At 38.4% G+C, this 14778-nt stretch overlaps 1 protein-coding gene across 5 annotated transcripts in view; it reads left to right on the plus strand.

The window, feature by feature from the left end:
• The window catches only part of LOC124156391 (E3 ubiquitin-protein ligase Arkadia-like), a 42829-nt gene that overhangs the window by 1788 nt on the left and 26263 nt on the right, over positions 1–14778 (plus strand). For 3 of the 5 annotated variants that reach the window (XM_046530923.1, XM_046530924.1, XM_046530925.1), the window contains one exon: positions 13379–13766. The exons of the other annotated variants lie outside the window; for them this stretch is intronic. In XM_046530923.1, the coding sequence (XP_046386879.1) occupies positions 13379–13766 (388 nt within the window). The remainder of the gene's footprint in view (positions 1–13378; positions 13767–14778) is intronic. 5 annotated transcript variants of the gene reach the window in all.

Below are 14778 nucleotides of genomic sequence, written 5' to 3' on the forward strand. Positions count from 1 at the left end.
TCATTTTGAACCATTAATTTTAAAATTTTCTGGAGGAGGGCCCTTGCAACTCCCACTTACCCAGGTGGGTATGCAATACCCCCAGGGGCGCCGACTTATAAAAAATATTGGGGGGGCCCATATCCGAGGTCTTGCCCCGGGAAGAGGTTAAATTCAAAGTGTGTCGCAGCACCGGAACACTATCATGATTCACACCACCTGATTAAGTCAACCTGCTTCACCTTATAATTATTTGTTTTAATAATAATAGTAATAATAGTTTATTTACGGGAAAAACCTCCCAATTACAAAAATGCACAAATTAACACAAGATTGAAACATTTCCAAGCTCCCAAAAATACAGGAACAATCGCACAAACTTGCTGCAAAAACCAACAATAGAAAAAACAAACACAGCAGTCAAGAATAACAGATTGACCAGTCACACATCTCTCAAACAGTGGAAACAGACACTATCACCATACACAAGAATAAATCATCCAAGTCATTGCACAAACAAAGGCAGCTCCCTCCTTAAATTCTTTGGATTTAAATTAAAAAGGTCAATGTTACTACATTTGTAGTTAATGCTCCGCATAGTTCTGGTTAAGGGTGAGTGGAAGGCGTAATTTCTATTAGAATGAGGGAGTGAAAACATGAATGTTTGCCTAGTGTTTAAAATGGGGACATGGAAAGGGATCATTTCTACCAGATGAACAGAGTCAATGTCTCCATGCAGTAGACGGTGAAGGAATGTTATGTCCAGGTGTAATCGACGGGTTGCCAAAGGTAACAGATTAAGAAGGGATAGTGTTAAGTCATAAATAATAGGGAGGATGTTAAATCTGTAGGATACTAATCTAACACATTATTAAATTTATTTTAAAAGGTAACTATCGTCAAACATGGGAAATAAAACTTACCAATATATTTTTGTGATTTCAAAAAGCGTAATATAACTTCATTATTTTCTTGAAATATTGAAGGGGCTCCGCCCCCCCCAAACGAATCTTTGAGGGGGCTCGGGCCCCCTCAGGCCCCATGGAGTCGGCGCCACTGAATACCCCCATACCCCAAAGTATTAGTTGTGCTGAAAACACCCCCTAGCCTTAGTCTTAGCTGCGCCCCTGACTCCAATATATGTCGCTAATTGCATTTTTTGTTCAGATTGATCTTTCGTTTAAGTCTAAGCTTGTAACTTTAGTGGTTTTATGGGAAGTGTGATATAAAAGTGGGCAAGGAATATGATGACTCAGATAGTTAGTTTTAGAAAAAACCATATGTTTTCAATTACTTCCCAGTGCCAGAGCTTATTCCTTCAATAACTTATTATCTCTGAATGGTACTAGTTCTCATGAAGAGTGTGGTATAAAGGCTTACATGAGATTTGTTTTGCATCCCTTGTGCCATATATTTTTTTTAGTATCCAAATCAAGTTCACTCTGGTATTTTTCACCCAGTATCATTTATTCTTTCTATGTGATGTGCTTTTGCCTAACTAAATTTATCTTGCTTGGTATGCTTAACTAAGTTGAGGGGCACTGACAAGGTGCTTCGCTTGATTCTATGAAGCTGAAGTAATGTCCCTGTCCATCAGTAAGAAATAACTTTTCTTCCTTTTTCATCTACTCATAAGTTCCTTATGCATTCATAACTGATATTCCCTGAATTTATTTAAGATTGGAGTTTGTTTTTTCTGTGATTATGTAACTACTGCAAAGTGAGATATTTTTGTAAGTTTTGGATGGAACAATTTCACCATAATATAACTCTCAGGGCCAGTTTTAAAATAGAAAATTTTAACTTCAGGGTGGCCACACTTCAGTAGAATCTGGAAAGTTTGCAATTTATTGTCTTGCAAATATCACAAAAATAATCCGCTGAAATCATCTTTGTTGTAAGATTCTATATTATAGTCATTTTTCTTCAACCTATTATGCAGAAGTAAATCCAGAGATTCATTCAGGCGGTGCATTTTTACTGTTTACATTTTTTAATCGTATGCCGAAACCAGTCTTAAGCAGCCATCTAGCAGGAAAAGGAAAAATGGCCATTTAAGGAGGTGACTGCAGAATGAACTTTAGGAAATCACTCTCATGAAATGATTAATATCTCCCAATATTTTGGTCAATCTTGCTCCTAAAGTACTCACAACCACTTAATTAGGAACTGCGTAGAGTGGTTGTAGATGCAAAGAATACTATTAAAAAATCCACTACAGAAAAAAAATCCAATTAGTCCATTTTCTAATTCCAATAACACATTCAATGTGGGCCTGATTTTCAGAAATCATCAGAATCGGGCATAATTTTTTTTTTGCTTAATTTATGTTTAGTGCAGTTCCGTATACATTTTTATACATGATTTGTGCGAAAATTTTTAATTATTTTTGCAAAAGTTGGTACCACATCAATTGGCGTTCTCCATATTTCAAAATCGCCAGGATTAAAAATTGAGCGTGTTGACTATATTTCAGGATAAGTACAAATGTTCACGAAGTTTGCATTATTGCTATTTGTGTCAATTTGATGCTGGGTTTTGTCATTAGTGTCGGGGATTATCATAAGTAAAAGAAAAGGCATTGACTTTGCTATGGGGCCGCACTGCTCTGAGTTGTGAAATCAACATATGACGTTGCGTCTGGGATCAAATAAAACGAAGTTTTTTTCGGCAAGCATAACTTATACTGGACATACGATAAAATAAGGTTATGTTACGAATGAGAGTGAATTGATTTCCTCCGCTGTTGCCTTGATTTACAACTACTGAAAACTTTTCCACAAAATTTAGTCAGAGGATTCGGAATTATTCAAAGGAAACAAATGAAATACGAACTTCAATTTCATGTACTAGTGGAACGAAAGCCTTCCTCTCCTAGCCACCTTAGGTTCAATTATACACATTCTGCCGTTTGTAATGCTCTGTTTCAATAATATGGTGCTAAACAGTAGGCCTAATCTTGAAATTGGGGTCCTTAGATGTTCCATCAACCGGATTTCTGGCAAAATGCAGAACATGTCTCACACTATGTCACGGGTTATGCTTCAAGAGAACTAATGATGCCCAAATTTCATATCAGTACTCCAGTAGTTGGCAAGTTGGTATGGGGAAATAATCCCCATGTGGAAGATAAGTCCCAGGAAACTATGAATTCCTACGCTGATAGGGTTTTTCATTCCGTTACATGAGCTGTTTCGGAGACACCTCTAAGAAAGAGTTCCTCCGCAAATATGTTTGTTTCCTTGACAACTGACCAAAAAAACCTACCCCTAAATAGGAGATCAAAATAATCTAGCATCCTATTCCCCAACCAAAAGGGATATTTGGAGGGTCCACCAGATTATCAACCCACACAATACTGCTTGGTCAAGAAGGCGTTGAAGGTCGTTGTTCGGGGTAGGGTGAGGGGGTTCGGATGGGAGAGGAAGAGGAGGAAGAAGCAAAGGTAGAGGTTGTGGTTAGGGGTTGAATGCTGGAACTGCTGGCTCCAGAAAAAGGGCCCAATGACAGATTTGCAATAACTATTGTCTCGATCCCAGATAGGTCCCTTACGTTTTCTTCTACGTCCTCCTTAGAACCACTTTCCCTCATTTGCCGAAGTGAGGAAAGGAAATATGTCCTCATAGTCTATCTGTCACTATATTGGTGAAAAAGCTGAAAAGTAAATGATGTTACTGCAGGGAAGAGAGAGAGAAAGTGCATATATTTTTAGAAGAACAAATGTTGAGAGCCTTAAAAAAATTGTGTTTACATTTCAAGAATCCTAAAATGATTCACACCCCTAATATTAAATCAGAGAAAATCACGACTATATTTCAACGATAGTTAGTTACATATACCAACAATGCAGCGGTACAATTATATAATGTTTGACGGTTAGTGAATGCCTGCCATAGGCAATCTATACCCCACATCTTTCACGAGGCTTGCTGGATACTACGTGCACATAGATAGACCAAAATGGGCAGATATTATGGCTAATGAATAATTTTACGACATCAGAAGTCAGACCATACACTGAGGTCATGGTAAAGATAACACTTATGTTTGCAAATTTTTCGTAGACAGACATGCATATTAAATCTTCATTATGACAATTCTTTTGATGCAACACCTACTTCAAAATTTATTAACTTTTTTGCCAAGGCAATCAACTAGTTAAATATAAAATATAATATTTAAGCAAAGAATGAAAATTACTGTCACTCATGCCAGGTGCTATGGAATATTTTTTCTTTCCCTGAAAGAATTTTTTTTTGTAGAAAAATAAAATATCCTAATATGTTAACATAGGTAGCAATATAAAATTTATATTTCTGGGGCTCAAAGAATGAAGGGCATTCCCTCTTTATAGTTCTTTATATTCTACAAATAAAATAAGCAATAATTAGACAAAATACTAAAACCATTTTATCTACAATGTAAATTTATGGTCTAAAAATGTGTATGTAATGTAATTTGGCGTGAAAAAATGAAAAAGATAAAATGGTACAGATAAACTTAATTATTATAAGTATATCATTCATATATTTGATAAAAAATAATGACATATATGTACTGACTTGGAGAGAAAAATAGGGAGAGGTTTCCATGCCATGACTTCCGTTCAAATACTGCTATTTACAAATGGTGCACACGGATCAAAAGAGGGAAGCTTGCTGAAGGCCATACATATGTTCGGAAGACTCGGAAGTAGATATTAGTTACATATGGTGGCAGAGAAGAGGGCTCCCAAACCGACTGGGAGAGTACGTCAATTGACGTGCTCCATGCTGAATGTGTTAATACGAATCCCATGAGTCCATTTTCAAGTTTTTTTAAATGGAGAATCACAATCTTTCTTATTTTCATATTTGTTTTAAAGAATTATTGAGATGCTACTGTCCCCATTTTATTTGGTAGTGATTTTATCAATTGCAAATGCATTTTCTTAAATATATAATGTCAACAAATAGTTTTCATTTACTTGATTCTCAGCACCTGATAGGCCTGAATCAAGATATTATATCTCAAATGGTTTATTATACTTCCCAACTCGTGGTTGAGCTTAATGCCACCGAGTGGGTATACCAGGTTGCAAATGATAGGTTGACCTCTAGATGTAGTAGTTAGGTGCGAGAAAAGCGAGTTTACTTGTTGAGTAAGCAGTGATAGGCAAAACATGATGGCATTTTGAGGGATCTAGGGCATCTTGGCACGGGCCTTCTTGATGTGAGGCCATTTGGAGTGGGCTACCATTTGAATGTTTTAACTTTAAAAGTCAGAAGTGTAATTTTCAGGTGTTCAGATGGGAATAATGGGAAAATTTTGATGAATGCTAATTGTTGGGTGGCAGCAGGTGGAATCATGCTTATCATGACTTACAATAGGGTAGTTTCCTTCATCAAAGAAAACGAAAGGCATTGATTGCGATTCGTTACCCATCATTAGTGTATTCATAATATAGTAGATTCCGGTTAATTGGGACATATCGGGACTTGTGCACTTTGCCCCAATTAGGCGAACTATCCTGTATATGGGCATAAACAAACGTTGAAATGATAGTAAGAAGACTAAAGAATATTTATAGTGCAACATAAGTTTATTAATCTATTAATTTGATTAATAAATCAGCGAGTTTAGTTAATTTAGTGTCATTTTTAAGAATTATAACAATTTAGTTAAAAATATTTTTCACAGCCTCAGGCGACGCTGAATGAATGTCTTTTACTAAGTCCTATTAATGAAAAGTCCTATCCTCTTTCGAACATTATAACAACAAGAGTTTTCAAAATAGGGAAAAAATAGGAACATTTGTGAAAAATAAGAGTAAATCAAAGGAGGAAAATATAAAAAAATAGTATTCTGAAAACAAAAATTTTAATTTCATCGCGAGTATAGAGTCTATGTTGCCAACTCATGGCCCAATAAAGCGGCATCCTGTCCCAATTAAGCGGAGAATACTCTGGGATATTCCTCTATTGAGTTCTGTTCTTCAGGATCTGCCCCAATTAAGCGGCTGCCCCAAGTAACCGGTGGACCCATTAAACGGAATCTACTGTATATAAATTATTTGGTTTTAGAAATCCCACTTTAGACGAATGGCAATGGTCAATTTTATCCTCATTTGAAAAAGGTCATATTGGCGCCCATGCGATGCCACTCCACGTGACGTCACAGGGACGTAGTTTCTATACGAGTATATAGGAGTTTGACATCGTCTGAGATTACCAATGCATGCATGAGGCACAGAGCTCAGGGAAACATGTCTTAATAATCACTTATTAAAACTGGCTAAGGTCGGAAAGTTTTCTTCGTTTGAGAAGGTATTAATAATCCTTATTTAAACCAAGTGCTACCAGCTAGCGGGGTACTCTGCTACCTGCTAGCATCCTGCGTCGTATCAGTACTCAAAGCCTCACCCCAAGGTCACCTCACTTGCAGCAGCGGGAACCAGAACGACGTCACACGGAGTTTTGCCGGCATTCATACTTAGCCGTCGCGTTTTCGCGCGCTTGAAAATTTTCACTTTTCATTTATTTGCAAAAAATTGATATCGTCATTAAAAAATCTAAATACGTGAAATATGTACTCCAGGAGTAATAATCTTTCGATTTAGGCAATAAAAAATAATAGGAAACCACCCTATTATAATAGTTAAGGCTTTCAAATGGAAGACCTCATGTACAAGCCAGCAAGATACCCTGGCAGATGAGCCCAATCGACCATTCAAGGATATTTACTTCTGCATGTGATCACATACTTTGATATTCCCTATTCTATTAGTATTTTTTGCACTGAATTCTTTCTCAAAACTATACCTGTTTTTTTTTTGCACGTACAAAATTGTTTCTCAGCTGTGAGTTTGATGTATTATTTCCTCTGTTTTTGGTTTCAAGACTTTCAAAATATACCTTTATCAGTTTTTAATTTTTACTCCAGAAAATTATGTGATGATATTAAATGTATTGTATGATGATGAAAACCTGGAAGCCACCATCATTTTTTTCAAAAAGAAAAAAATAATAGCCATGCGCACTGTCGTGCCAAAGTGGTCCATGCCAAGATGTCCCATTCTCCGGTTCTGAGGGGGTATTCGTCTATCTTTGGGTAATCCTAATTTTTAAATAAGTGGTTCATGATACCGAAACCTATGAAGATACTGTGACCTCACAACTGAAGGCCGCCAGCAATTATGCCTCTCATCGTCTGAGTTAAGAGGCCAGCAGCTCTTCTTCTTGTGTGTGAAGGTGGAGACCATATTGATCACTACAGCAACACACATTTCACTACGGGTGTGGTACCATTTGCTTTAATGGCTGTAGTAGTGCAAAATGGAAGGTTAGGGGAAACCGCTGCATTATTATCCTGAGGAGTCGCAACTTCTCCGCTAATTTTTTATGTAGTAACATGTGTGAAACAGAAGAACGTAGTTGTGAAAAGATGGCTAGTGGGAGAATTGAGTGGAGAGCTGTGTCAAACCAATCTTAGGATTGTTGACAAGTGATGATAATGATGATGCTTGCCATATATCTTTGAATTTATCCCCTCCACAGAATTGCATTTTAACCCTCCAGCAGGCGCGCCATATTCTCTGACACTAGCAGGCACGGGTGGCACTCAGTGCAACACTTGGTTTTCCGCTGATTTTTATAAGAAAAACTCGAATTAAGAAGCGTACATTCATGACCTTGTTGGAATAATTGGTGTGTTTGGTTCACTGACCAACTACTTTTAATAACGTGAGGCCGAAGCGGCACAATGTTGCACTTTGTGCCACAGCGCGCCCGCTGGAGGGTTAATGTACCTGGGAGTCCTTTCTTGCTCAATTTCCTCTACTCTCCTCATTCCTGAAGGAAGTTATCTCCTGGTAGGAGTTGTCAATTTTGAGTTTTCATTGGCATGATATCTTCTAAGCAGTGAAAATTCTAATAACTTAACATAAGATAGCAGTGACTACTATTGTGTTTGGGATATACCTTGCTCTATCTCACGATTCAACCTGAAAAGTAATTGAGGTTCATCATATCTGCTGGTAATAACAGAGCTAGCATTAGTTCCTTTACCAAGAGTGTCAATTTTTTCTTAAGTAACTCTTGTTTTACCCTGCTATTTAGTCCATTTGCCATTTCTTTGCTCCTAAAAGGTACATTGAGTGACCTGACATGGCTCAAAATGATAGAAGTTAACTACATCATACTTTGTGGAAAAATATGTGTCTGTACCCTTTTCCTTAGTAGTATTAAAAAGGCATCATATTCAATCATCAAGACCATGGTTGGTGCTTATTTAGCATTTATTCTTAGAACAAAAATATTAATTTATATATGAAGTTGTGAAGGGCAATTTCTGGAATCTAGCTGTACATATATCCAAGTTATAAATTTTTATGGCAATTACATATATGTATAAACAATTATATACCAGGCTTAACATCCATCTATGGACTTTTAAGCCATGGTCTTCTTGTTGCCTTTAATTGGGAATAGATTAATAGAGTCCCCATCCCCAATGTATCTTGATAATTTCAATGTGAGAGTGTTGACGATTGGAAGAAGAAAGATGAGCCATAACCACTGCAGGGGTCTTGGGTGTTCTTTCATTCTTCAGTTTACATACTTGCCTAGAGCCTAGAGGCGATTTCACAGTGTCAAATTCATTTCAAGACTTGTTGGACAAGCTCTCTTGAATGGATATGACGTAATGACTGAGGGCATTTTGTTTTGATTGCTCTTGAATCCCTTTGTTTCCAACAAAGTCGTCTTGTCTTGAACTGTTCAAATTTGCATTGAATCTTGAATGGTGTTGAAGCATTTTGACCTATGAGTGAAGTTTTCTAGCCTCCCAATGGAGATGGGATATGTTTAGTAATCATGGCCACCTTCATTAAGTTTTACAATTAGCAAAGATGTTTGTATTAAGTGTAGTACCACATGAAGCAGAAGAGAAGTTCAGCACTGCAAGAAATTAATACAAATTTATTGCCTGTAGGTAAAATTATACTATTAATTCTCTCTCGATCCCGCTTTATGTAATCCTGTAGTCCTTTGTCAGTTGTGTTTACTATTGTTATTCAAGTGAATTCAAGCGTTTTACAACAGTGTGAAAGATCATTCAACTCGATTTTAAGATATGTCGAACAATCACTCTTGAAAGCAGGGATGTGATCTGATATGAAAAAGCACTTTAAAGTACGAAATTCTATAGCTATGGACTGCATTCGCTTAAAGGTACAAAACCGAAAAGGTACAAAATGGGGTGGTACAAAACCACCTCAAATCCAAAATGGCTTTAAGGAAAAAACTGCCAATCTGAAAAGGTACAAAAGTTTCTTACCATAAAGTGAATATAGTTTTGGAACTTGCAGATGCTCAGGATGGGACACGGAGATGAACGGGGAGGGTAAAAAAGGATTCATGTCCGGGGAAAATAAAGATGTGAGGAGGTTAACATAGGAAAATTTGTAGGTAGTGAAAGAGCAAAATAATTTTACTGAGAGGCAAAGAGGGGGTCAGGGGGGAAGAACATCTATCTATAAAAATTCTAGGAAAGAGAGAATAGAGGGAAGGAGAAGGTGAGGTCATCGGCCACTCGAATGAGGGAGCAAGCAGGGGAATTCAGTGTGGGAGAAGAAGGGAAGGAGGTCGTAGAGCATTGCTTTTGGGACTATTGAGATATTGCGCGGCACAGGCTGGGGTTGTCCACTCTTTATGAGCAACTCTTGAGAAAGTTAGGGCATCAGGTGAAGGGATAGTCAGGACAGGGGGAATAGAAATTTCAATGGCATGAATTGTGGACTAAGAGATAATGTGAAGTGGGCAAGAGGCTGGAGATGATGAGAGGGAAGAAGCTAGGTGTTAAGGAGAGACGAAAAGCAAAAAGGAAGGAGTGAAGAAGGGGGTTGGGGTTTCCTATGTGAGAAGTGAGCGGCTAGGGATAGGAGAAGGCACAAAATAAATCAAGTATGAGAATTGAGATGGGAAATAATACGGGAGGGAAGGGTCTGGGGAAGTAGGATGTTTATTTGAGAATGGAATGTCGAGGAGACATGGATGATTTACAAAAAGTTGACCATGTTATAAATTAAATTTATTAGACTGTAGAATACTATGTTGTTCTAGAACGTCCAATCTTTTTTTCTTTCTCTCCAGGTGAATTATCTCTGATGCAAACTTTGCATAAAATCTTAGCAATATATGTGGCTTTGCACTGCATTCCACAGCAAGGTCACATGCACACTAATATTTTATCAGGTGTTTTGGAGGGAGAAATTAATCATTTTGTGATTGCTAGCAGCTGTTATGCTGTAATTCTTTAATTCAGTTGGCATCACTTCTTCTTACCTATCCAATGTTGATCATAAATTTTTGTACTTCCCTTTGTAAACACCCGATTGGAGTAGGGGGGAATATGTCTGTATTTTTGCATAGTCAATTGCCAAGGGTTGTTCACTGAGTTGAAAGGGATTGTATGGTAAATATACACTGTGGAAAGTGCTACAGTTTTATTGTTGTAGACCAGTCGCCAACAAATTGATAACTAAAGATAACTCTTCTCTTTCACCCTTTCTTGAAGAAACCATCCTGCTCTTGATGTTGTGTGTATCATTATTAGCATCAACCTTGATGTCCTCTTATGTGCCACCTCATTGCTAATATTCAGTACAGACAGCGAACTGCTAGCAATAGGGGTATAATAGCTCCATTCCAAGAGCTGCCTTGGAGTTCGCACCCCATGGCGTGCAGGGTTTCCCCAACCCTTCCCCTGTAGCCTACGATATATGGTCAGTCACTTTATCCTGCGGATGATTTCGTATTTGGCCATATGAAACGTTACAAAGCGGAAAATAAAGTTTGTTGATCCGTAACTTGAAAAGTGAAAAGTTTCGTACCAGTGTGATCCAAAAGGAATCAAATCATTTTGTACCTTTTCGGATCGCGTCCCTGCTTGAAAGGCCTTCTCAAATGGTCTTGTAAATCGATTTAAAATTCATGACGACTTGTTCCACACTCCTTGTTCAAGGCATCTCAAGTAGTGTGAAATATGCTTAACCCTTTCGCGCCAGACGTCAGGTGGAGCCGACAGGCATTTTCATATGCAGAACACCAGACGTCGGGTATAGCTGTCGCAGATTTTTCAACGCAAACAACTGGACATCGGCTCTGGCCGATGTGAGGGAAGGGAAGTGACCCCTGAGGTGCCACTTGTCTGATGCATTCATGCCCGGCCTGAGACCCAGCTTAGCGAGTCCTGAGAGCCTCTCTTAGGCAATAAATCCTGACCCTCCCAGTGGTTTATGACCATCCTCACCACAGGAATCCATTGTATAGTTGTTATTTTTCAATAGTTTTTTCAGTGATATGTTTTATTGCATACTACTGTGTTTTTATACTTTGAAATGAATTCTTCGTTTTGTTCTTTGCCCAGGCAATTTTTAAAAGGAATTTTAGTGTTAAAAATAGCGGTCTTCTGGACTTATAGTCTTATTTCCTTATATTTACTAGCTTTGTTGTTATTAATGCTAGAAACCCGTTTAAAACTCCACAATGCTTAAAAAAATGTTAGTAATTCTTTTAGAAGAGTAAATCATTTAAAATCAACTACAATGTTTGGTTGAAAAAAACACTGGTAACGCAATATGTTGACCGTGGATTCGTGCTATGATAGGGTTAGAGGGTGAAGTCTAGTGGCCGGGGTAAGGGACGGGCACCCCGTTGAGCTGGGCCCCAAATCTGAGGGACGAATATACCCAGGCAACTCACCCCCCAAAAAAGAGAGGTTTAAAATATTCTCATGCTAGTCTGAGGTTTCAGGCGAGATGGAGTGGAAACGTGACATAATGAAAATGAAGGTAGAAAAACGTTTTCATGCTACTTGTAGCATGAAAACGTTTTTCTATTGTAGGCACCGGCAGGGAAGGGTTTAGGGAAATGGAAGGTTGAAGGACCCCAGGGCTTTCTGAGGCCTTCAGGCTCGGGGCCCCAGAATTAACTTCAGGGTTTAGGCCCCACAAATTGATGACTTAGCTTAAACATCACGGTTTGCCCCTGTTATGCATCAAATGAAAAAAAATTATGATATCAATAGTCCTATCAATTTTTCCAGTTATGCTTGAATATTATTTTAAGAATAACTTATAATTTCAAGTTGTGTTTCTGTCTGTCATTCAGTCTTGGTTTCAGAACACTTTTAGTTTGTACGGGTGAGGCTTGGGCACCAGATCATTAACCTGGGTCCCCTCAAACCATGAAGATTTTTGCAGAGGAGTATGTTATGGCTTCACTTGAGTATCATCCTAGGATCTTTTGTCAAATAACATAATAATCTACCCACTAAGCTTCTACACTCTCTGAATTTCTTCAATGCCAAAATAACTTGGATTACTTTCTTGCCACCTTGAAATTCATGGCAGTCAGATGTTATGTCGTTGAGCCAAACTGTGGTTGCATATGAAATTAAAATGTCTGGGATTAGCAGAAGTGTCACTGTGAATAGAAAAAGCTACAGCTAGCTACTTGAATGGAGAGGAGATTTGGAAAAGCAAAGCAGATTAACTGATTTTGAACTTGGGGCCCTTTGGTCAACGGCTAAGTGCTTGACCCACTAGACTACTGCACTCCCCAGTTGAACCTTTGTATGTTTCTACAGTATCATTTATTTTTTGGATGAAATCTTTCAAATAGAAATTATTCATAATGAAATACAATGATAAATTCCTCTCATAATTTATTATTATATTAACTGACCCGGGTTTTGGCTGCTCTGAGCGATTTTCTAGGTATGCACAGGTGAAAAGGTGGAAGAGAAGGCGATGCAGTGCATGTCACTTGACTCTTTTCACAGATCCTTAGGTCCTTCAGCTAATTCCTTAACATGATTGCTCCACAAACAACTTCATAATGAGTCACCTTCGGGTAACTTTTCCTCCTCCCAAAACCCACCTTTATTTCACTCTCTTTCGTCAACTCCCACCTCCACCTTTTTACCTATCACTAATACCCAACTGCCATAGGATATTGTACCTAGAAAGTGGCATTGAGCTGCCGAAACTGTGGTCAGTTGATATAAAATTGAGTTTGGTGTTAACTATTGTGTTTCATTATGAAGATTGGCGACTTCTGCATCAGTCAGTGATTCAACTTGAAGATTAGTTTGGATAGATGAGACCCTAGACTTAGCTAGAATCATGCGAATATCATGTCCAAAGACTTTACCCAGGACTTGAACCGGGGACCCTTCAATCAGCAGCCAAGCACTTTACCCACTGGGCTACCACATTCCCTTTGTTGGTTTTTCAGAATTTATAGGGACAGACGGGGTGCAATGTTAGGGATGAACTTCCACATTGTAACCTTTCGAACGATTCCTTATATCATTATGCGAGAGATTGGAATCTCATCTGTTGGAAATTTTTTTTCAGTGCGGGAGGTGGTGGGTTGAACATGCCAGTGGCTGCCTCGGGAACTGGGACCAGGGATTCCCCAAACTCAGGCTCCTGCTTGCATCTCCACCACCACCACCATCGCACCTCACCCGTTGCTTCATCCTCATCGTCTAGTTCAGTCAGTGTTCACCATCGGCATGCCTTTCCCAAACCTGTGAGTGTTCTTGGACCTGATTCGCATGCAGTTCAAGGTCAGCTGAGGCCTGGAACGCCTCACCTTGCCAGTTCTCATCTCTCTTCAAATTCCCCAGTTGGAGAAAACTCTCTGTCAAACAATAGTGGGGGTCTGAGTGGGGCTAGTAACCAGGACCATCCACGAAGACAAGTTTCACCCACATCTCTACATATCAACGTGTGTGGGCAGGTAATCATATCTGGTTACCCCTTGTGATGTTCAACCTTGATGCTAAACTTGCTTGTATTTGGCAATATGGTCATTGTTTACTGTTTGCACCATGAAGAAGGATTCCAACTATGACTGGTACTAATTGCCTATGATTGCAAGAGTGGATCAAGGTTGATTTTTAAGGGGGGGTGGTTCATCACTTTCCGAGATGCCGTGGTAGTATATAATACCTCTCGGTGATGTCTGAAGTCTGTTATACATAGACAAGTGGCTTTTATGTATTCAAAAATTTGTTTAGCTGGTGGGACAAATACTTTCATTGGATTGCTGTCTTAAAGATAGTAATCTTTTCAATTTTTCCAGAAATAGGGAAGTACACTAGTGTTTCAAATGCACCAAACACATTTTTAAAATTAGAGTTCAGAATAACATAATGTCGTAAAACCACAGTTTAAATCCTAATAGTGAATACTTGATTCAAGATGACCGTCCGAAATATGGAAAAATTCAAAGGCCGCTAAAACGGGTGTCCATGTTGATTATTGGACGTGACGTCACAAGGCAGTAGCAGAAGGCAGCTTCTACGCCGTTTAGTTCTACCACTATTATTGCATAGAAAAACTACAGAATTTGAGGGTATCCATTTTTTGCTGTCATAAAATATCTACAGAATATATATGTGGCTGCTTCTCTTTTGAGTAAATGACTTCATCATTGCGTAATATATTAATATTCATTTACTTGTCAACGTCAAGTTTGGAAAGAGTAGTACGAATAGCACATTGCATCTTTAATAAATAGATGATGGTAATTATTTTTCGCTGGGTATATTTTGGCACAATGCCGTTTATCATGCCAAAACTTTTTTTGTAAGAACAGAGTCAAACTATTAAACCTATTTCAGATGTTTGCTGCAAGACTTATTCGTTGCGTATGTATTCACGCCGGCCGGAACGTTCGCCCTTCGCAACTAGAATCATGGCATGTTAGCCTTATTTCCGTGCTGGCTGGTTGTTGCAATGGTTCGCTA

This window comes from Ischnura elegans, chromosome 3, assembly GCF_921293095.1.
Source record: "Ischnura elegans chromosome 3, ioIscEleg1.1, whole genome shotgun sequence".
Classification (NCBI taxonomy): Eukaryota; Metazoa; Arthropoda; class Insecta; order Odonata; family Coenagrionidae; genus Ischnura; species Ischnura elegans.